This window comes from Strix uralensis, chromosome Z, assembly GCF_047716275.1.
Source record: "Strix uralensis isolate ZFMK-TIS-50842 chromosome Z, bStrUra1, whole genome shotgun sequence".
Classification (NCBI taxonomy): Eukaryota; Metazoa; Chordata; class Aves; order Strigiformes; family Strigidae; genus Strix; species Strix uralensis.
This window is the reverse complement of record NC_134012.1, coordinates 20,405,937-20,428,357: the sequence shown is the minus strand read 5'-3', so window position 1 is coordinate 20,428,357 and position 22,421 is coordinate 20,405,937. Positions and strand designations below refer to the sequence as shown.

Here is a 22,421-nt window from a genome sequence, read left to right as displayed (position 1 = left end):
AAAACCAGCACTAATTCTAAACAAAATCAGAATTATTTTAATTGTTGTAAGAAATCATAGCAGGAAAATTAATCTTATAATACAATTTACTTACAAAGAAATATTCTTCAAATGGATAATAGAATTATTCTTTTAAAACCCGATATAATAAATTAAATGCCTTCTTTAAAAAACATTTATACTGAAATTAGCTGGATTTTCCTATTTACAGGGGTCATAAAATGACTACCTCAGTTAAATATTCAAGGTCTTCTAAATAGTTTGATTTGCTGCACTGCCCTAAATATTATGCCAGATTTTCAACAAAAAAACTTCACAGTCAAGAAAAAACTCTGTTTTCTTTATTTCAGTTATGACACAGAAGATAAACAGTGAAGAAGAGTGACAAAATTACATAATCAACAGTATAAAAACTCTAGTATTTGTCACTTCCAGGCACTTTCATAACTCTGAAAATAACATGGTACAACTGTTTCTTTGAAAGGAAAAAAATCCCTCCCTTTAAGAATTCAACTTTCTAAAAATTAAATATGTTTTTAAGTGAATCATGATTCATTTTAACCAGAATAGCCACATTATGACGAGCTGGGCCCAAAGGAGAAATAAGCAATCTAAATCCCATCACAGACCGCTGAAGGCAGTCACACAACAAAAGATCTTTTCAAAATGGTATTTTTAATGAAGTACATATAAATCGAGTTTCTCAAGTAGTTTAACAAGTTGGGGTTATAAAGACCTTGATTCTCCTAACCTTTCTGCAAGGCACCAGGTTCCTGGCATCGCTCTATACATTGTGTGACTCCTTGAGGAGATAACCCAGCACAAAGAGACCTGATCTCAGTGAAGCATCAAACCACTCTGTGCATGTCATGAAAGCAGCACACTAAAGGCAATGAAACAAACTACCGATGGCTTAAGCCACTAATCAGGATACACAATAGAGTTTGAATGAGGAATGTCATACCCAACCCAAATATACTTTAGCACTGAAGAGAACAGACACCACATCCTTCAAAACAAATACTGAAAACTTAATCTAAACATTCTCAGGGCTGTTTTTTTACATCACCAGCTTTCATTAGAGCCTTAATAGCTCTGGCCCTCATCTCGAGCTCCAGAAGCTCCAGCTGCTGTGCTGATGGCTGAACATCTTCTGATGGAGGAACAGCTAAGGTTGCTGCTTTGGGCTCCTTTGGGCTGGACTCTGCCAGTCCCAGTATCTCATTCACACTTTTCTCAATGTCCTTCTGAAGGTCATCAATCTGACTGGCTCCACTTCTGACAGTGTTTTCTTGCACATCTGGGCCATCTTCTTCATTGCATGGGCCTTCTATGTCACTATCATATGCATCTGCATTTATGCTGAGAACATCACTATCTTCTCCCTTGCCTGTAACACAAACATAACAATCACATAGCTGCCTAACAGAAACATTTTTCTTTCAACTTACAAAATCACTTCTGCTTAGTATTTCTCTGCAGATGAAAAGAATGGCAAAAAGATCTATGAATTTAAGACAACTAATTACTCTTCTTTTTCTCCTCAAACTTTTGAGGCTGATCTAATTCCAACAAGTGTTAATGCATTTTTATGCCAATTTAGAATAACATGCAGTATAGCAAAGCAGCAGTACCAGGAAAACTTATTCCATCCTATAGAGTTACATGATCTATTCCTAATTATAATGTCATAAAGTTTTATATCACAAGGAAGCCTCTGCAGTGCAAAATTGATTATTGTTTATTATATTTAAGGTAAACTTAGTTTTCAAAATGCAATTTTAAAAGTGACACTTTAAAACCGTTATGTACTTTAAAAGGAGTGGGACAGTACAGTCAGGCACAGTACTAAAAATGAATAGAAACTCCACTTATAGTGCAACTATTCAGAATCTATCACAAGTATTTTAGATGTGTTTGACTCAGTAAAAACACAGAGAAAGTTATGGCATTGGCCTTTAATGCTGGCTAAAAGTTGTTTATTTAAAAAACCAAATAATTAGAAGCAGCAGTGCAATAAAAGTTAAACTCTTAACAGAACGTGACTAACTGTTCTCAGAATTTGGCTACAGAGTGACCACTGCTTTTGACACACTGGCCACAGAAATCGTTAGTCCTTCATCAATCTTTGTATTTGTGGAAACTGACAGTAGGATTGGTTCCTGCTTAAAATGAGTAATTTATAGTCAGATGATGGTAAAGCTACTGATTCTAAAGGTTTTATAATTGCTTTTGGTGGTACCACCATCCAAAGGTATGGCTGTTGTACCCTGTTAATAATGAGGGTTTAGAGCTAAAGATCTGTGGTTCTGAAATACAGATCATTTCTTACCATGAAGATTCAAAGTTTGCATTCTCATGTAAGCTAGTCTATAATGATCCTCTAACACATCAAAAATATTCTTTATTTAATATATATTCAGACAGTATTGCAAACCTGGCTTTTATAATTTTCTTTTAATTCTCCTTTAAAAGTATGGGAGAGCATGAAGACAAGGGAGCCAAACTCTTCTCAGTACTGCACATGCAAAGGACCAGTGGCAATGGGCAAAAACTAAAACACAGGAAATTCCATTTGAATGGATGTAAAGACTTTTTTATAGTGAGGGTGGTCAAACACTGGAGCAGTTGTGGAGTCTACATCCTTGCACCTATTCAAAACTCAATAGCATGTGGTCCTGAGCAACCTGCTCTAGCTGACCTGCTTGAGCAGGCACACTGGGTTTGATGATCTCAAAACAGTCCTTCAAACCTAAACAATTCTGTGACTCTCCGATTCTTGAAATTACTGTGTTGACATCTGGCTTTAAAAGGTTCCCTTTCACCTGTTAATTTTTTTTGGAATTGCTAGTTTTATCCATACCTTTGGTTCCTGAACCTCAAATCTGCAGGGCTAGAAGTACTGATTTGCAAGGTTTGCTCATCAACAACAACACAATCAATATACTGGAAACCGAAGCAAGTAGTTCCTCTGTGAATTGTTCTTTTTTAGTATCAGTCAATCAGAATCTTGCTGACATCAAACTATAAAAAAAAAAAAATTATAATGTAATCTAACACAGCAGGGACCTATGATTTTAATACCTTTAACTAATTATCTTCCTATCACTGGCTTTTTTGCTCAAGATGCTGTGTATTGAAATTGTTTCTGAAACAGTGTTGACAACACACCAGTGCTAGTGTTGAAGTTGCAGGGCCTCAGGGCTGTCTCTGTTTCTCATTCTGACCCCATAGGGAGTAGGCTGAGGTGGGCAAGAGGTGGGAAGGGATACACAGCCAAGACAGCTGAGCCCAGTTAACCAAAGGGATATTCTCTACCACACGACATTATGCTCAGCAATAAAAGCTCAAGGAAAGAAGGAGGAAAGAGGGATTGTCCATGGTTATGGCATTTGTCTTCTCAAGTAACTGTTGTGCATGCTGAGGCTCTGCTTTCCAGGAAGTGGCTAAAAAAATCAGGCTGCCAATGGGTAGTAGTAAATAAACCCCTTATTTTGCTTTGCTTCAGTACACAACTTTTGTTTCACTTATTAAACTGTCTTTATCTTGACTCATAAGTTTTTCTGGCTTTTGCTCTTCTGATTGTCTCCTCCACCCCACTGGGAGAGGAGTAATTGAGAGGCTGGTGGGTGCCTACTGCTGGCTGGGGTCAACCCACAACAGAATTCCTTTTGGTATTGGTCACATACTAAGCAGAAACAAAACATTAACAGTCATTCATGTCTGTCTCAGAATTAGTATGGACCAGGGAGCTGGGCAAAGGCACCTTGGGTTTCATTCAGAATTTGGAGCCACCAAAATTGTATAATACAGTTTTCACACAAGCTGACTGGCCTACAAATGTTTAATTAGATTTAATTAGGGCTTTATTTCCCTCTTTTGCAGTTGTAATTTTACACAGTAATAAAGATCATGGTTGACATTTCTCATTATTTTTTTCATTTTGATAACTTCTACTTTTTCCTTCAGCTACAGTTGTGAAATTCGTTTTAGCACACTTAATTCCATTTTTTAATTTTATTTTATCCGTTTTACTTATCCTCTTTTCTTTTTTCCCATAGCATCACAGGCTGCAGCTCAGCAGAATGATCAGAGTTATATTTTTTAATCTATATTGATATTCTCAAAAGCTCTTTAAAGCTAACATCTTGAGTGGAGCCACTGTTATAGCCCAAAGCCATCATGATACTCTAGTTGATTAAGTCATAAAAAACAACAATGAAGGAATCACCTGCAACAGTCATCAATTCCCTTTGTTAATACAAAAATGGAAAAGATCTGCAGGAAACCTCTCAGTTGTAAGGTCATTCCATATGGTACAACAAGCAACATTTAAAGCATTCCTCACAAAGCCACAGCAACCTGCTTCTAAATGTTTTGATGCTTTTATTGAACCCTTTCCTTCTCCATTTAATTCCCCTCACTAAAATAAAAAATGTTTCACAAAGTTATTCCAAGAGACATCTTTTAGACAACATCTGCATTGTGAAATAGGAGCTGCAGGAAGTAAATAGTGTTAGATCTTTGCAGAAGAGAACTATAGCTTATAAGAATTTGTGACACACTTTGATTGGAAAAGCTATTTCTGATGTTACTGTATACAGCTAGTCCAAATGAAAATAAAGAGACTGAGACAGAAACACCCACAATTCTAGTGCTTCATGCACGAAATAATACTAGTAGTTGTTATGTGGTGCTGATTTAATAACTGGAATAAAACAAATACTGCTGCAGGTTAAGAAAACTCTTTCCTTACACAGCAGTTACTCAAATGTACACTAACTTACCTGCTTTTGCATTTTCTATTCTGCCAATCACTGTAGTATCTGAATGTCTCATTCACTATATTTTTGCATTTAAAAAGAGAAAATATACAAGACAAAACGTTTGTCCTCAGAGATTCAAAGATTTGAATGTTTACTTCTACTGGCACTGACTTCAAGTAAAATAAGCTAGTTATCAGGAGCGGGGGGTGTTAAGCATCACTCCTCTGGACCTTAGCTCTGCACAATCAAAGCAAGGTATTATATATGAAGACTGAACAAAGTTATTAAATTACCAGCAGTCCTTTAGCAAACAATTATAACAATGGATTTCTATGAATGTCAAAACAGTACTGTAGGCTCTTATAATCATCTCAACAGAAAGTATGACTGAATCTCAAAGAATTCAGCAAATGGTAATAGCAGTATTAGCAATTACCTATATACCAAAAAACCCGAAATGACTGAAATTCCTCTTCAGCTGAAAAACTAGATATGAAGAGCCATGTGAGCCCTGCAAGAGCTTCAGTCATGTTCCAGAAGCTAAACTAGCAAACTTTGAAGAGCTGCAATTTGCTTCTAGCCACAAAAAAACTCTCCAGTCTCATAGAATTAAGAATCCAAAGTTCCTACAATGTCTTCTTCAACATTCTCCTTTTCTGCAATTGGGCCCAGGGGAGAGGTTGTAACCCTACACCAGCTGATTTCTAAAATGATTTCTCTGTGATTGCAGCTACTGTTCAAGAGAGAGCTATCAGTTATCTGAAATTAGTCACTGCCCAACATGAAGAAAACACAGTTTCAGCTTTCTCTACTACATACCTTGTTTTGATTCCTGACCTTCCAGCTTGTTGTCTTCTCTGAGAGAAGAAGTAGAGTCTATACTGTTGTCCTGTCTAGAAACAAATAAGAAGACATTTTAATCTACATCTTTCATAATTTAAGAGAACTTTTTTAAGAAACATTGACTTTAACTAAAGAAATTATGTGGTGGTAGGCCAACAGGCCAACTACAGTATGAATAAAGGCAAAAGGAACATACAGAGTGCTAATCTAAGCACTTGAGAATGAGCTTTTTTATTGCTTTGCCTAGCAATACACAAGGATGAAGTAATTATTTCCACTACACCCTAGCCTTTCAGAATAACAATCCTCCCCAAAATTTGGGTAGCCTCTCCCCAAGCTTTTCTCTAGAATGAAGAATAAACTGTCACACAATTAAATGATTTGAAAAATCTATAGTTTCAGTTGCAAGTACTATTTAGTGTTTTCTTTTGAAATTAAGAAGCTATTTTCATGAAGTTACCATCACCCCACCACCATCAACCTCTCCTACATCACAATCTCATAGTTTCACAAAGGGACACTTTTCAAAAAGAAATGCAACTCAACCGTTAAAGTGTATTCAGTATCTGTATTACTCTGTTTCTTCTATTTAAAGATTTCTACCCTTGATTTGTAAGGTTACAACCGCTTCATACAAGGAATAAAGACAAGATACTTCTATGAAATGCTCATATCCTTCACACATTTCACACACACTAGTTACACAAACTGTGAAATACACAGGAAGAAGGAAAGCAAAAGGACACAGAATCACTGAAGACTGCAACTGCCATGTTTAGTGAGCATTTTGACAGTAGAATTGCCAATTTCATACCCTGAATGTCAGCGGGGCATTGGTTTCATACATATTAATATGGAATCAATGCAACTATCCTGACTGTGGGAGCTGAACAGCACTAGAAAAAGGATAGCAGTATTCTGTTATCACAAATGTAAATATAATTATTTTAACAACTTGTTTTTCAGTAATGGCCTGAAAGCTTTTCCTAAAATTGAATACAGATCTATTTTCCCCATGCTCTCAAAGACAGATTTTTTTCAGGTGTCCAATGGCTATGTCAGGAGGGAGAACACCGTAATATTTCTTGCCATCTTGGTCTGACAGACAGAGTTATTTTGATTGCTATTTCCTTTTCTGTAGTAGCAAAGGTTACAAACCAACAGACTCTTCTGTTTCTCCCACTTTTTGTAAACATTGCAACATAAGTATGGTAGCATGCAGTAACTGATTAAGGAAAATGTGTAGCTGCACCTGAAAGAAAGGTTTTTAAATGTTCTACACCTTAAGCAAGGAAAGAGAAACATACTGTCCAATGCCATTAAACAAACTGGGAACAGACTATTTACTGTGATGCATTTTTCTCAGAACTCAGTGGTATGTATCCTTTTAGTTTGCCTTCCTACTTGGTCAACTCAAGAACTATTCTCCCAACGTTTTAATTTCTGTTGGACTTTCCATTCCAAGTCAGGGCTGAAAGAGAAGGAATGGATACAAACTAGATGTTCAAAAAGCTATGCTGAGTGGGAAGTTCTGTATATATGGCTAACCACACCAGAAAATTATTTAAACTTTGCCTCTTCACAGAGAGTTTGCTCATTTATTTTCTATTACAGTCATCAGTCTTCTACTACAAAGGCCAGAGGTGTTGCAAAATAGATTACTGCCCCCACCTGTTAGATATAAAATAATCCCAGAGATTCAACAAATAAAATTAGGTCTGCTGTATGTGATGGTTGAGACATGTTAACCAGAGTCTCAAGCTTCCTGCTGTCATGGGGAAAAAGGCACACCAGGTAACAAATCAAACATAGTAATGTCATGTTAAGTGGATCACAGAATCATCTAGGTTGGAAGGGACCTTGAAGATCAACTAGTCCAACCGTTAACCTAGCACTGACAGTTCCCAACTACACCTTATCCCTCAGTGCTATGTCGACCCTACTCCTAAACACCTCCAGGGATGGGGACTCCACCACCTCCCTGGGCAGCCCATTCCAACGCCTAACTACTCGTTCTGTAAAGAAATACTTCCTAATATCTAGTCTAAACCTTCCCTGGCACAATTTGAGGCCATTACCTCTTGTCCTATCACCTATTACTTGATTAAAGAGGCTCATCCCCAGCTTTCTGCAACCAAGCAGATCGAGCAGAGGATAGGCTGTGAGGAAAAGTTTTGCACTCATACAGACTCCCATATGGCCAGAGTTAACCAAGACACACCCCAACTACCACTCCAGTGAGCCTGTACAGTCTACCCGAGAGGAAACACCTTCTCAGCACTCTCAGTGCCAGGCTCTAGGCCACAGCTTAGGACCAAAGACTAACTGGACCTCTGCTTTGAGACAGTGCCAGACTCCTGGTTAGCAACATTTCCCCACCTACCTATATTACTGGGTGGGGTTAGGCCAGATGCCAGCACAGATCACCAGCTCAATTTATCCATGACGCTGTCACAGCACACCTTCCCACAAATTTCAGGTTTTGCTCTCCTGTCACTTGCCAAAGTTTATCCCACTCAGTTCTCTGTTGTATTGTCCTGTCCATTAAGTTATGTGTTTAAATGGTGAGTCACCATAAGCACAAAGGTCCACTGAGAAGCAGAGAACCCTAGTAAATTCATCAGTGCAGAGGGATCACCCTGCCTGAGTTGCTGCTAGGGTTGTGAAAGGAGAGCAACCAGCCCATTTCCTGTGAATGAAACCTAGTAAGAGCAGTCAGCTAGAGAAACCACCTTACAGGCTGAAGGGTGTTACTGTCTACAGGAGCATGAGGGTCTGTATAGAATGCTGGGGAAGAGGATTCCAGAATTGCATAAAACATATTGGTGGATGTTTTTAAGGGGAGTGTAGGAACATGTAAGGCAGCATGGGATGTTTAGAGGAAGAACCAAAGGTGGGAAAAGGGAGAGACCAAGGCACATTGAGAAAGAACAATCATGGGGTAAAAAAAAGAAGATAAAGGGCCAGTAGAGCAAAACCATGTTGTTGGTCAGTACACTTGTCTGGCCAAGCCCTGGACCTGATCACTACAGTCTGTCCTGCCTTCTTAATGAACTCTATTGCTATACTATTTTTCCAAATGAGAGGACACTTAATCTCTGTATATATGCACATATATATACACATGTGTGAAGTGCCAGCAACTGAAAGGGTACCATAGGTCATAGGGGTCTGCAAGATTGTGCTGACAGAAACCAGACAGAATGAAAAATGTCCGACTTCCTTGGAGAATGTCAATGTCATGCATCAGTGTGTATGCAGATGCTTGTAATTCACCAGCAAACCTCAGGCTTGTCTAGCCAGCATGTAGGATACCAAACAGACTATAAGATCAGAGGCAAAATTCCCAAAAGACCAGGGTCTGCAAGTAGGCAAATTGAGGGACCATAGTTCCACTAGACACTCAAGAGATCAACAGTCTGAGTGTCAGCAACTGGGGACAATCATAGGTCTGCACCAGCTATCAGAGAGGCCTGTTTGAGCAAGGATGTCTGAGCAGCAACTGCAGTGGGGATGCAAACCTTGTGGGCTTGCATGTCTGAGTGCCAGCACCTGGGCAGAGCAATGGATCTGAGACCAGCTACTGGTTAACAGATCTGGAAGAATCCACTTTTTTTTTTTTTAAGCAACTCCTAACAATTTATTAGTCACTCAACTGGTGACCAAAATAAGGTTGTGTATACCCTCCTCAACACTAAGAGCAAAAGCTGCTTAGGCTGCCCCTACCCCATCCTTCCTCACACACACACTTCATCATTTTGAACTAAGTAGTCAGCAATGTGTCACTTTGGAAAGTCTGATCTTGCATGTGCCAAACTTTACTGAGATATTATAATCACTCCTTTGACAGAAAACTCAGACTGACTACTATGGTTCAAACACTGGCTGTGAAATTACCTATACCCATTTTAACAGCTACATAAAAATAAATTATCAACTGAAAATCACACATCAAAACTTGTTGTAAAGTTTCTTCCTGCTGCCTTGACACTATCACTGATTACAGCAAAACTACATTCCTTTAAATACTACCTACTGTCAGCAAAAGAATTTTTAGAACCCAAAAGTACTTTTACGGCACATTTTACTCTCAGAATTGACTGGACTGTATTTCTGGTGAACCTTCACTACTTCATTTTATAGGCGGTCATTTTGCACCATCTTGTGGCCAAGCAGAAGCATTTCAGTTCACTGTTCAGTTTTGCTCTCAACTTGTCAACGTTGTTTTAATTTGTTAATAAGAAATGCTTTTTTCCTAATTATCTATACTGCAGTATAGATTTACAAAAGGGTAGCACAACATCATGTCTCCAAACAACGTGAGCAGAAGCTATGCTAATCTAAAATTAAGGCATACAAATTAAGGTATACAAATGTAATACTCTCTTCTTTCATGTGACCACAGTAACTTGGAGCTCCCTCTTTTCATCAGTCTTTAAAGATACTTCTCGACCAGGATGGCAGTTAAGTTCAAAGTCACTGTTCCAAGAGATAAACTCAGCATTCTTTTTTTTTTTTTAAATAGAACAACATTTGCAAAGTATGTTCTTTTCAGCAGAAAGAAGCTAAGTATTACAGTTTGTTGGTGACAAATTCTGTAAATTTAAATCTGTCCTATGCTAGCTTTTCATGTTGGCGTGCTGCACACCAGTGCAGTGCTTACCTGGGCTCATGCACATGGAATCTGTACAGAATCTATTACTCTCAGGAATCTGCACAGCTGTCAAAGAAATCCGAGTTTGAGGGTGATCTGGTACCACACTCCAGCAGATTATGCAGAGCGAGGTAAAACAGCAGCACTGGTGAGGCAAAGTGTACTGGTCAGAGGAGTGAATGGCTAAGGATTAAGACAATAGCACTGTGATACTGGTGGCTGAGATTCCAAGCTTCAATAGTAACTGGGGTTGGAGACCAGCAGGGAAAGTTTTCTGACACAAAAAAAAATCTTAACATACTGGACTAGAAGACAGACTGACAACATGAGATACAGTGATGATGTTACTTTCCCTACAGGGCTTTTAACTGTCGTTAAGAAACATTCACCCAAATCTCTGGAATGAGGCTTGAAATCAGTACCTCTGCTACTCTTGACATAAAGATGATGTACCTTCCTAAATTAAAATTTGGGTTTGCAGTCTAGAGTCTAAAAAAATATTACTAGAAGTCCCAAGTCCCTGTAAGCTTCCTGCCAATTTTTTTACAAGGGTACTTTTCCATGACAAACAGCAACTAAAATAATTAACAGCAAGCAATTAAAAAAAAAAAAAAAAGAGTCCTTGCAAAGTACTGCTCCTCAGGAAAGGTATCCCAAATGGCAGATGTTAATCAAATAGTTTAATGAACTATGAAAGGTCCATCAGTCTAGTCTGATTACAACTGAAGTTTGAGGACACCATGAGAACAGAAGACAGTGAAGAGACGCCAAATGCTAAACGTATCTGTTCAGTGACTTGTGTAGCCTATTCTGTCAATGATTCCAAATGATGAAGATAACCAAATCATCCCAAAGAGATAAATCAGTTGGCAATTGCATGCTTGTGACCAGCCCAATACTCAGGAGCAAAACATGTTAAAACAAGGCAAGCTTTTAGATTGCTAACCTTCCTAAAACAAAACAACAAAAACTCCACTCATGACTCAAAGCAGTAAAAACCCTATAAACTCTTGAAAGAGCTAATATTAAACTGCAAATTTTCACACAGTGAAAAAAGTAAGCACAGTAGATTTTCAAAGCAAAGATCATTTACATTATATACATGAACATATGATCACTGATATTAGCACACTTGCTCTTTTAATACATGTTTTATTACTACAGCAAATAATTTACTTTCAGTTCTTTTGTTGGTGAATAAAGAGACAATTCAGGGAAGAGGAAACATATAGCTCAAGAACATGCTAATACCTTTTGAATGAAATGAGAAAAATGCCTACTTGGTTTTTGCAGAACATTAATTGGCCAACTCCTTTCAATTAAGTATCTGTCACTTAGTTGGAAGCTTGGTATACAGCAGTTCTATCAGTTTAATGGTATTCCACTGCAGACAGTAACACAGAAACAGTAACAAAATCCTAGAACTGCAGAGTCAAAAATCTACACAAAGCTCACAAGTTATTAAGCGTATCTATCATAACAGCAATTTCCAGTTATTGGCAAACAGAGGCCCTGCTTCTTCAGTTCTTCTGCATGCTTATTTCAGGATTTCTAGTGTTCTACTCAAAAGATGATGTGACAAAATAACAGAGCAAGTGTTTTAAATGCTAATGGAAGCATGTGAAGCTTTTACACAGATGCCATTTAGGAAAAGCCTCAGAACTTCCAATTCAGGTGGCAGAATGAGGATACGTGCATCAGAAAAAGGTTCAATTTACAATTACATCCAAAAGCTTCAGACAGATCTGAATTTTGCAATCTTCCCTGTACCTGGAGAAACTTCTCTAAATCCCTGCTACTTTTAGATGGTACAGACAGGAAGCAGGTCTTTAGAGACAGATAAGCATTTGTCTATTTTGGGAAAAGAAAAAAAAGACACTGTACAAACTATACCCTTCTAAGAAAGCCTGTATATTTTGATACACTTGAAATTACTTCAGATGTATTGATTTAAGCTTTCTGGATTTCTACTGATATACAAATACTGCTGACAGTATAAGTTTGTTGAATTTTTTTTTTAAGAAAAGGATAAAAAACAGACTGATTTTTCCAATCAGTTAACAAGTTTTTTTACTACAGTAGGACTTGTTATTCACATTTTCCCTTCCCATGTTTACATGTTCATGAAAACAACTAAGACCAGTTGGATTTAAAACAAAAAAGCTTTTATGTTGCATCATTAAGAGAATGCAGAAAAAACTAGTCATTTACAAGAAAACTACACGCAATGAAGACAAACCAGGAAGAACCAACAGTGAGAATTCAAATAAACAAACTGCCTTTTTCATTCTGAAGTATTTTCTCTTCCCAGGGCAAACAAATTCACTCATTTAAACTCAGATGATAATTAAAAACATATTCATGATTACAAACAACCAAAGTCTAGCTTAGCAACACAGTTTTCACTATTTCTTCATTGTTGCATCTTTAGCCTCCCTGCCTACTGACTGACTTGTTGCTGTTCTGGCCAGAACACAGTTTTCTGAAGTTTTGCAAACTTGCATTTAGATTTATTTACACACAGGTTGCAAAAAAGTTAACCTAAATGCACAAAGATTTACTGTTCAGTAAAAAGGGCTTGTGACATTTTACAGTTGTAAAACTATAATATTGCTCTACTTACTGAGCATTGTGCTTAATGATTAATATAAAACCTTAATTTTCCTCATTTCATCTATTTCTTCCTATCCCCTTATTTCTCTATCATCCAAATAGCTTTCCCTTTTTGTTTTTTTGCCAAAGCTAGCACACAGCTGAACCTATGAGCCAAGGTTCTGAGATAGCACCCATGTGTGTAGCATACTATTTTTAACCCACTGCATTAAAAAGTACAAGAACAGCCACAATTCCTACACCAATGTATCTTGTCTGGCCACTTTGGAGGGGTCTGAAATACAAAACTATCAGGATGGAGATAGAAATACAAGAACCAGCAGCACCTTAACCATTCTGTTCAACAAAGGAAGCAATCCACTCTACAACTTTGATCAACATCTCTCAGTTTCTTTTACTTTTTTTAAACACAATTTTTTCTTGATTTTGCTGTCAGTTACTGCTCACATCTTTCTCATCAGCAACATAAGGTGACCTAGCTTTATCAGGTTTTGGTAACTGTCGCCATGGTTAAAGAACTTGGTCAGTTTTAATTGTGCTGTACTCCAACATAGCTATGAGAAAATGGAAGCAACACCAACTCACTTTGGTTCACTCACAGCTTATGCCTGGAATATTAACTATACAGTGTAAAAACCACAGACTTCCAAACTGTTTTGCTGAGTCTTTCCTACTTGACATGAGCAAGTGGGTTGTTAAGTGTCTTCAGATACCTGCTAGTTAAAAAATGGTAAATCCTGCTTGGTTTCCTTAGTTTGTTGTTTTATTCATTAATTGACAATAACAATCTCCCCTTTTTAGGTTTTCACTAGCTCAAAACATTATTTTATTTGCATATAAGCAAGACTTCACTCAATCTACTGCAGCTGAATGTCATAAATACAAGTCTCAACAGTAGCTTTGAAACACCTTACAGACACAGAACTGCCTTCCTAAAATCTAGCAGCACTAATCCCTCCATGCCTCTTTAAGATGAAGAACACTTCACATGTTTTGCAACAGTGAAGAGTTTGTGAATTAGGCCTTAAAAAAAAAAAGTCATATCATTTCTCCAGAAATCAAAATCCTGGGGCATTTTTCAGTTTCCTTAAACAAGAAGTTTGTCTTCTCATTCTATTAAATTCACTGGCAAAATATCAATGACTTAACAGAGACTTCTTTACATAAAGAGACATGATATTTAGTGTACTTTGCAGTTACTGAATTTTTTATTTGTTCTTTAAAATAGCCAGCAGAGGGAAATGTCCAAAATAAGAAAGTTAGTCCACATAAATGGTATACTGACACCATTCACAGATTACGTAGGCAAGAAATAGCAAAGGGTGGGAATACAGTCACAAATCAGCTCCAAATGGAATCCTAGAAGAAACAGTGTCAGGGGATATTAAAACTGTACCACATGAGAAAAACTGAAATGTCACTTAACTTAGTATCACTCCATTTTCTAGAATATTTGCATGACGTACAATGAGATGTGATCAAAGAAAATCATTCAATAACTTCAAAACTTGTTCTGAATCAAAGACAGGATCAGAAACCAGGTCTCTGTTAAATCAAAAATACTGACCAGAACGTGAAATTTGGATTACTGCCACTACCTTTCCCATCTATTTGTTTCTATTTAGTAGGTCTAGATGAACTAACCACATCAGCAGCTAAGGGGTACTTTAATCTGCCCAACACTGGTGTATTGTCTTGTATCGTCTGAGGTTTATTAAGTTTGTGCATGGAATCTGTGGACCAGCTGTAATCAGGTCAGCAACAAAAACAGAAGAGCTTGTTATTTTGTCTTCTACAAGCAAGTTAGACTCATAAAATTTGATGCACTGTGGGTGATAACTAGTGACTCTTTTCCCCTTCACTACTTTCATAGAAACTGTCAGAAAGAGTTAACCGGTTCGATAAAGAAGTGACTTAGTAACATGCTACACAAGACTTGTCTTTAGAAAACAGACAAGTACTTTAAAAAAAAGGTTAAAAAGTGTTGGCCTTTACAAAACTGACAGATGCCAACCTAAGAATAAGAAACCAGAAGCCTCTGTCCTAGAAACTCTAGACATTCTACAACATCCCTAACAGAGAACATGGGAACTGGTGAGTGTCAGTGCTGCTTCAATTGGGGCAGGAATGAAGGACCAAAAAGAAGAGTGGAAGATTCTCAGCTGAACTGAAAACACACAATTCACTGACCTAAGTGGGAAGGGGTTACTTAACCTGCTTTAGCTCACAGAAAAAGGGTTAACCTAAACTATATTGCTGTGGATGTTGTCTACCTTGACTTCAGTAAGGCCTTTGACACCGTTTCCCACAGCATTCTCCTGGCGAAACTGGCTGCTCGAGGCTTGGATGGGCTGGATGGCCGGACCCAAAGAGTTATGGTGAACGGAGTTAAATCCGGTTGGCGGCCGGTCACGAGTGGTGTCCCACAGGGCTCAGTTTTGGGGCCACTCCTGTTTAACATCTTTATTGATGACCTAGACGAGGGGATCGAGTGCACCCTCAGTAAGTTTGCAGATGACACCAAGTTGGGTGGGAGTGTTGATCTGCTCGAGGGTAGGGAGGCTCTGCAGAGAGACCTGGACAGGCTGGAGCGATGGGCTAAGGCCAACTGGAGGAGTTTCAATAAGGCCAAATGCCGGGTGCTGCACTTGGGCTACAACAACCCCCAGCAGCGCTACAGGCTTGGGGAGGAGTGGCTGGAGAGCTGCCAGTCAGAGAGGGACCTGGGAGTGTTGATTGACAGCTGGCTGAACAGGAGCCAGCAGTGTGCCCAGGTGGCCAAGGCGGCCAATGGCAACCTGGCTTGCATCAGAAATAGCATGGCCAGCAGGGACAGGGAAGGGATCTTACCCCTGTACTCGGCACTCGTGAGGCTGCACCTCGATTACTGTGTTCAGTTTTGGGCCCCTCACTACAAAAAGGACATTGAATGACTCGAGCGTGTCCAGAGAAGGGCAACGAAGCTGGTGCAGGGTCTGGAGCACATGTCGTACCAGGAGCGGCTGAGGGAACTGGAGTTGTTTAGTCTCGAGAAGAGGAGGCTGAGGGGAGACCTCATCACCCTCTACAGCTACCTGAAAGGAGGTTGCAGAGAGCTGGGGATGAGCCTCTTTAACCAAGTAATAAGTGATAGAACAAGAGGGAATGGCCTCAAGTTGTGCCAGGGGAGGTTTAGACTAGATATTAGGAAGCATTTCTTTACAGAACGGGTTGTTAGACGTTGGAATGGGCTGCCCAGGGAGATGGTGGAGTCCCCATCCCTGGAGGTGTTTAAGAGTCAGGTCGACTTAGCGCTGAGGGATATGGTGTAGTTGGGAACTGTTAATGTTGGGTTGATGGTTGGACTGGATGATCTTCAAGGTCTTTTCCAACCTAGACAATTCTGTGATACTTCCCTTCCACTGCAGGCTAGGCGTGTGCACATGTTCAATTACCACAACTCAACTGATGGGCAGTAACACCACTATGAAACACAGTTATGTGCTCAAGCCACATTTAATACTGTAAAGTGACAAAGACATGTTTGTAAGTTTAGTGCTTGCTAGCAGTCACAGCTCATTGTCATTCAACTAAAGTAATCACATAATGAAGAATATAGCAATTGGGTCTTTCATTTCTCATGAAAAATCCCTACATTGTTCAGTATTCTTAAATTAAGTTTTTAAGTGTTTTGTCTTTTACTCACTGACTGACTGATTCACCTCCAGTCTTGTCTCCTCCATCTGCCTCCTCGTCTGTATCAGAATCAGCTCCAATCTTGCCTAAATATACAGTTTCAAACATGAAAATTTAGGCAGGTAATATAATTAATGCTATATGGTTAAGTTTACTCTTAATTACTAATTCTACTGCAAGCAGCATAAGAGTTTTTTCCCCAGTCAAAGCAGATGTACTAAAATTAGACTTAGTCAAAACCAAAAACCTTATTTAGGAGTTTTTTGCTAGAAACATGGTTGGCATTCTTCAGTTCACTGTATTATGAAAAAAACAGAATAGCTATTGCTAGTACAATACTATAGGTGCTAAAAATACATCACAGGAGACAGAATTAATAGAAGGCACTCTGCAGCATTCAAGATTCAAAGAGTTCCACTTAATTGAGAAGACAGCAGTATTTTACAAATAAAATTCTAGAGCCCTTAAGTATCAAGTGGAAGTTCAGTAAGATACTGAAAAGCTGAAATGTTGTATCTTTAATCACAGTACATGAACTGTGTGTCTCAGCAGAGCAGAGGGATTCACCAACATTTCTTTAACTACACCGAATACTTCAGTGCAATTACTAATTGAACTGGTATTGCAGTTTGTCAGATTTCTCCTGCAGAGAATCAGGAGGTAACTTAATGTCAGTTTACCTAAAATAATGAATTTCAAACAATACTTCTACATGCCTAGCTTTGTTTTTTCCATCACGTCAAAAGCTTTGTTCTTAGTTTGGGTACTAAGGAAAAGCAGCTTATATTACTGCTTTCTGAATGTATGTTTAATAGCTTCTAAAGCAATGGATGATTTCATTCAAGCTTAAAAGATCAAAATCAGCATATATATACCTACACACTATATATATACTATGACAATGTGTATATACACATATATATACACACACTAATATATACTTATTAGTCTGTACATATATATATATAAGTAGCTAGAAATGGAGTGAAAATCCAGTTTAGAAGCAGACTGGTCTCTGGTGTACAGTGGTGCCTAAAAGTTTCATTCATACCTTCAAGTATCTTCAACAGTTTTTTTTCAGATAACAGCTCCAACTGCTCCAAGCAAAGCCTTTTGATTTCATCCATGGAACAGTTCTAAGAAGACAGATAAGACAGACCACGAGCTACTAAAAATTTCTGAGGACAGAGTGATTATCAACAGTAAGCAGCATTCCAACTATACTGAATGAAGAGTTATCTCACACTGCAAGTCCCTTCCCTATTTTCACCTGCATTGATGCAACTGCTGAAGAACACCAGGGATGTTTCAGTTTTGAAAACTACCAAAAACTCTGTGTGTGCACGTGGTCTTTGCTAAAAAATTAAGCAATACACACTATCAGTTACTTGACTTATAGCTTGGAGTTTTCACTGCAGCTACAACTCTGAGCGGTAGAAATACTGGGCCATACGTGTGAAGCATGGAACCGCAAGCAACTGTAGCCCTAATTATTCATAATTCTCCATCACTCAGGAACAGGTGAATTACATAACTAAGCCTGCAAAGACCAGAGCCAACTGCTGAATCCAAGTTCACACACTGAAGCAAACAGTGCTGTTGACAACACACCAACAGTTGTATATCATAATAAAGAAAACATAAGAAATATGTAAATTGTGATCCATTTCTCATGCTTTATACATACCACATGCTGCCACAGGTTTTATGGATATTCCCGCTACCTCCACATCTTTCACACTACTTAAGTGTCCTCTGGGTGAAATGAAGTGATAATTTTACAGTTCCAGATGAACTATGGTACCACATGCAAGTACCAAAATTAGGAAGTGCTAAGCATACTGTAACATTCACGACCCTACTATAGGTTTCGTTCTACACCACCAAGCAACTTTCTTTAAAACTCAGTCATGCCTTTGCCTCCAGCTGCTCCAGACCTCTTTTCTTCTCACAGAGATAAGAAATGGATAGGACTGTATTTTTAATTCACTATTTAAAATGAAGAAGTCCTGCCTCACATTAGTAATATAGCTCATAATGATTAAAATTTTTGTGTTTAATTTTAAACTATTAACAAACGTCACACAAATGGCATTTCACCTGCAGCCTCTTCTTCTGTACAGACTGCTAGCCCAATTTACTTTCACCAAGTCCTGCCATTCACAAGACTCAAAAAGCGTATGTTCTAAGCCAGTAAGACTCTAGCAATACTGTCACTAAAGTCCACAGAAATTACAGCTTCAGAAGCTGTTTATCAAGAAGGGGTTTTACTGCCTTATCTCAGACATTAATTTAATACCATACAAAGAAATTCAGTTAACACAAACAGACACCAAACTTTTATTAACAAATCAGCATATTTATTAGTGAACAACACTACTGAATTTACTCCATGCAACTATGAAACTCCTTTTGCATTTAACTAACCAGTACAGACAGATGGTATAAAAATGATCAGCCTACAGTTCAGCAATGGCTGAGCAGTGGAAAAAAGGAGTAAGCTGGAATAACTAAATTAAATCTTTAAAAAGTCTCACTTTCAGAGACTTGATATAATCTTTAAGAAATATACAGGCAGCTTTTATGCTGGAAGTCCACTAAACTTGAGAGATAAACGAGCTTTGTTACACAAGCATTCAAGCTTGTAAAAAGTATATAAACAGTAAGTGTATTTCAGTACCTTTAAAATATCAGGCAGCATCTTCTGTAGTTTCTTCTCCCCTATGACACAGAAACACTGCTGAAGCATTTCTTTTTTGTCTGCGATGTAGAAACTGACAGGTTTGAGTGACACACTGAGGTCTAATCCTCCTTCTTCTATATCACTGGGTTGTTCAGCTTCTTCCACTTTTTCTCCTGATGGCACACTGCATTTTGCTTCCTAAAATCAGGGAGAGCAAGTACAATTTTCACAGTTTCTAGTGAACTAGAGAAAGAAATTTACCTCTTCATTTGTGCTTGCAATAGTTTTCCCTTCATAATTGCAAGGTTGTGTTGGGTTTGTGTGTGGCAGTGTTTTGGTAGCGGGGGAGGGGGCTACAACTGTGGCCCCTCTGAGAAGGTTCTCCAAGCTCCCCCTGCTCCAGGTCCGACCCACCTCTGGCCAAGGATGAGCCAATTAGTGATGGTGGCTGCGCCTCTGCGAATGTATTTAAGATGGAAAACCTGCAGTGAGGAGAAGATGTGAGAGAAACAACTCTGCAGACACCAAGGTCAGTGCAGAAGGAGGGGGAGGAGGTGCTCCAGGAGCAGAGAGTCCCCCACAGCCCGTGGTGCAGCCCATGGTGAGGCAGCTGTGCCCTGCACCCATGGAGGTCCATGGTGGAGCAGATCTCCACTTGCAGCCCGGGGAGGAGCCCAGCCCGGAGCTGGGGGATGTGCCCGAAGGAGGCTGTGACCCCGTGGGAAGCCCGTGCTGGAGCAGGCTCCTGGCAGGACCTGTGGCCCCATGGAGAGAGGAGCCCACGCTGGAGCAGGTTTGCTGGCAGGACTTGTGACCCCGTGGGGGACCCAGGCTGGAGCAGTCTGTTCCTGAGGGACAGCACCCTGGGGAAGGGACCCACGCTGGGGCAGTTCATGAAGAACTGCAGCCTGTGGGAAGGACTCACATTGGAGAAGTTGATGGAGGACTGTCCTGTGGGAGGGACCCCATGCTGGAGCAGGAGAAGAGTGTGAGGAGTCCTCCCCCTGAGGAGGAGGGAGCGGAGCGGCAGAAACAATGTGTGATGAATTGACTGCAACTCCCATTCCCCAAGGCAGAGAAATTGGGAGCAAAGCTGAGCATGTTAAGAATGGAGGGGTGGGGGGAAGGTGTTTTTAATATGTGGTTGTATTTCTCACTATCCTACTCTGCTTTAATTGGTAAATTAGTAGTGGTGGTGGTGGTGTTAAATTGATGGGGTTTTTCTTCCCCAAGTTGAGCCTGTCTTTTGCCCATGACCATAACAGGTGAGTGAGCCCTTTCCATCCTTATCTCCATCCCCAAGACTTCTGTTATATTTTCTCCTCCCCATCCCACCAGGAAGGAAGGAATGAGCGAACAGCTGTGTGGTGCTCAATTGCTCATCAGGTCTAAACCATGACAAAGGTACACCTTGAGGCAAACTTCTGAGCTTCCCAATAGTGTTTTAGTTTACAAGGTAACTGTGTTACAAAAGCTACATTTTTGGTTACTGAAACCATTTTTATGCTATGGGAAATCTTAAAAGCTTCAAGAGGCAAAAAGTACTTTTAAATATGAAGTGGAAATATTATCTGTAAATACCTAGCTGCTGCTTATACATGAAAGCATGCTTTAAAGCAGAAGAAATCCATCTCTCCGATTTGCTGTACAATTAAATCACTAACCACATAATTTAGAGCTACCCTGACAAGAAGGAAATGGGCATGCAATTCACTGCATGACACGGTCTTCTGAGAATAACGGTCGGTTTTGTATCAGAGAATGTATCATCCACACATCATTAGAAGACCTCTACAGTTTAAAAAAAACTGCTAGAAATACAGTCTGACGGCCCTGCAGTTCACTCGAGAGTGCGTGTTATACGAATTTTTGTACTGGCACACCAACACCTCCTGCAAGAGGGTCACAACCCCGCAAGCACGAGCGCCACGACCAGGGTCACCTCAGAGCCTGTGCCCCCCATCTCTGACCCCCGGGAAGAGACCAGCCGGCCTCCCCCGGGCGTGCACGGGGAGCACCACGGCACCGCCCGCCCGAGCCTTCCCCTCCGCGCAGCGGCGCGCCGGCAAGCTTTGACTGAACGTCACCGGCCCCGAGCTTGTGCCGCAGGCCCGGACAGGAGCCAGCCGCAGCCGCCGGCCGCCTCCCGACCCTGCCCGCCCGCAGCCGGCCCCCACAGCGCCACAGACCGCGCGCGCGGCTGAGGCGGGTCGCGCCCCCGAGGCACGGGTAGGGGGGGGCCCGAGCCCCGTCCCGCCGAGGCGGGAGGGGGGAAGCAGCAGCCACGCCCGCCCCTTCTCGCCGCGCTACCTCCAGGGCATCGCGGCTGGACGCGGTGCTCCGCCGCTTCCTCTCGCCGCTGCCCGGCCCCGAGGCCGCCTCCGGACAGCAGGAACGCGAGCGACGCCGCTTCTTCTCCTTCGACGACTTCCGGCCCGGCATCGCCGCGCCCCGCGACGGTCACATCCGCGCGCCCAGGGCGAGGCGAGCTTCCGGCTGGGCCCCGGTAGGCCGCGCGTCACGCGCCGCCCGGCGGGGTGGGCGGGGCCCGGCGGGCACCGGCGGCGGGGCGGGGAGCGGCCGCAGGCCTCTGGCCTCGGCCCCGGGAGCGCTGCGGGGCTCCCCCGCCGCCGGCTCTGGCTGGGGCCGCTGCATCGCGCCGGTTCCCCGGCCGCGGCTCCGCCCGTTGCTGTGGCGCCTGCCGGGCTTTGGAGCCGTCTCGGCATGCTGCTGTAATTTCGTGGCGTGGTTTTGTTCTTGGGTAGCGAGGTGGGATTAAAACGGCAGGCAAGCCACCCGTTTATACGAATGTGTTTGATCGTTCGTAATTACTACTTAATCCTGACCGTTTATTTCCTCGCTTTCAACTGTCAGCAACGTGAGGACCTTCATTCGCTTCCCTCGGCAACTCTTTGGAACCAGAGATCCTATCCAAAGCCTTTTGGAAACCCAAGTAGATGACGTAAAATCCAGGCAAACTACATTACCCGGGTAACACCGTCTTTGTGCTCAGCGACACCTTCAAAACCTAAATAGATTAGTAAAATGTTCTGCCTGGGGGAAAAAAAAGATCTTTATTCTGGTTTGTCTAGTCTGGTTCTACTCTTTGCTGTAGTCCATATAGCCTGCCCAGCTGAGAGACATTTGACTGATTTCTCTGTTATTCCAGAGAGCCACCTCTTAGACT

At 40.8% G+C, this 22,421-nt stretch overlaps 1 protein-coding gene across 1 annotated transcript; it reads right to left on the bottom strand.

Moving 5' to 3' along the window:
- Nucleotides 1-319: 319 nt before the first annotated feature.
- CAAP1 (caspase activity and apoptosis inhibitor 1) lies at nt 320-21,712 on the bottom strand. The gene is made up of 6 exons (XM_074856415.1): nt 21,545-21,712; nt 19,232-19,432; nt 17,603-17,687; nt 16,562-16,637; nt 5,586-5,659; nt 320-1,390 (listed from the first exon to the last, which is right to left on the bottom strand). The coding sequence occupies exons 1-6, from the start codon at nt 21,674-21,676 to the stop codon at nt 1,047-1,049; spliced, it is 912 nt and encodes a 303-aa protein (XP_074712516.1). The 5' UTR covers nt 21,677-21,712; the 3' UTR covers nt 320-1,046.
- Nucleotides 21,713-22,421: the final 709 nt, after the last annotated feature.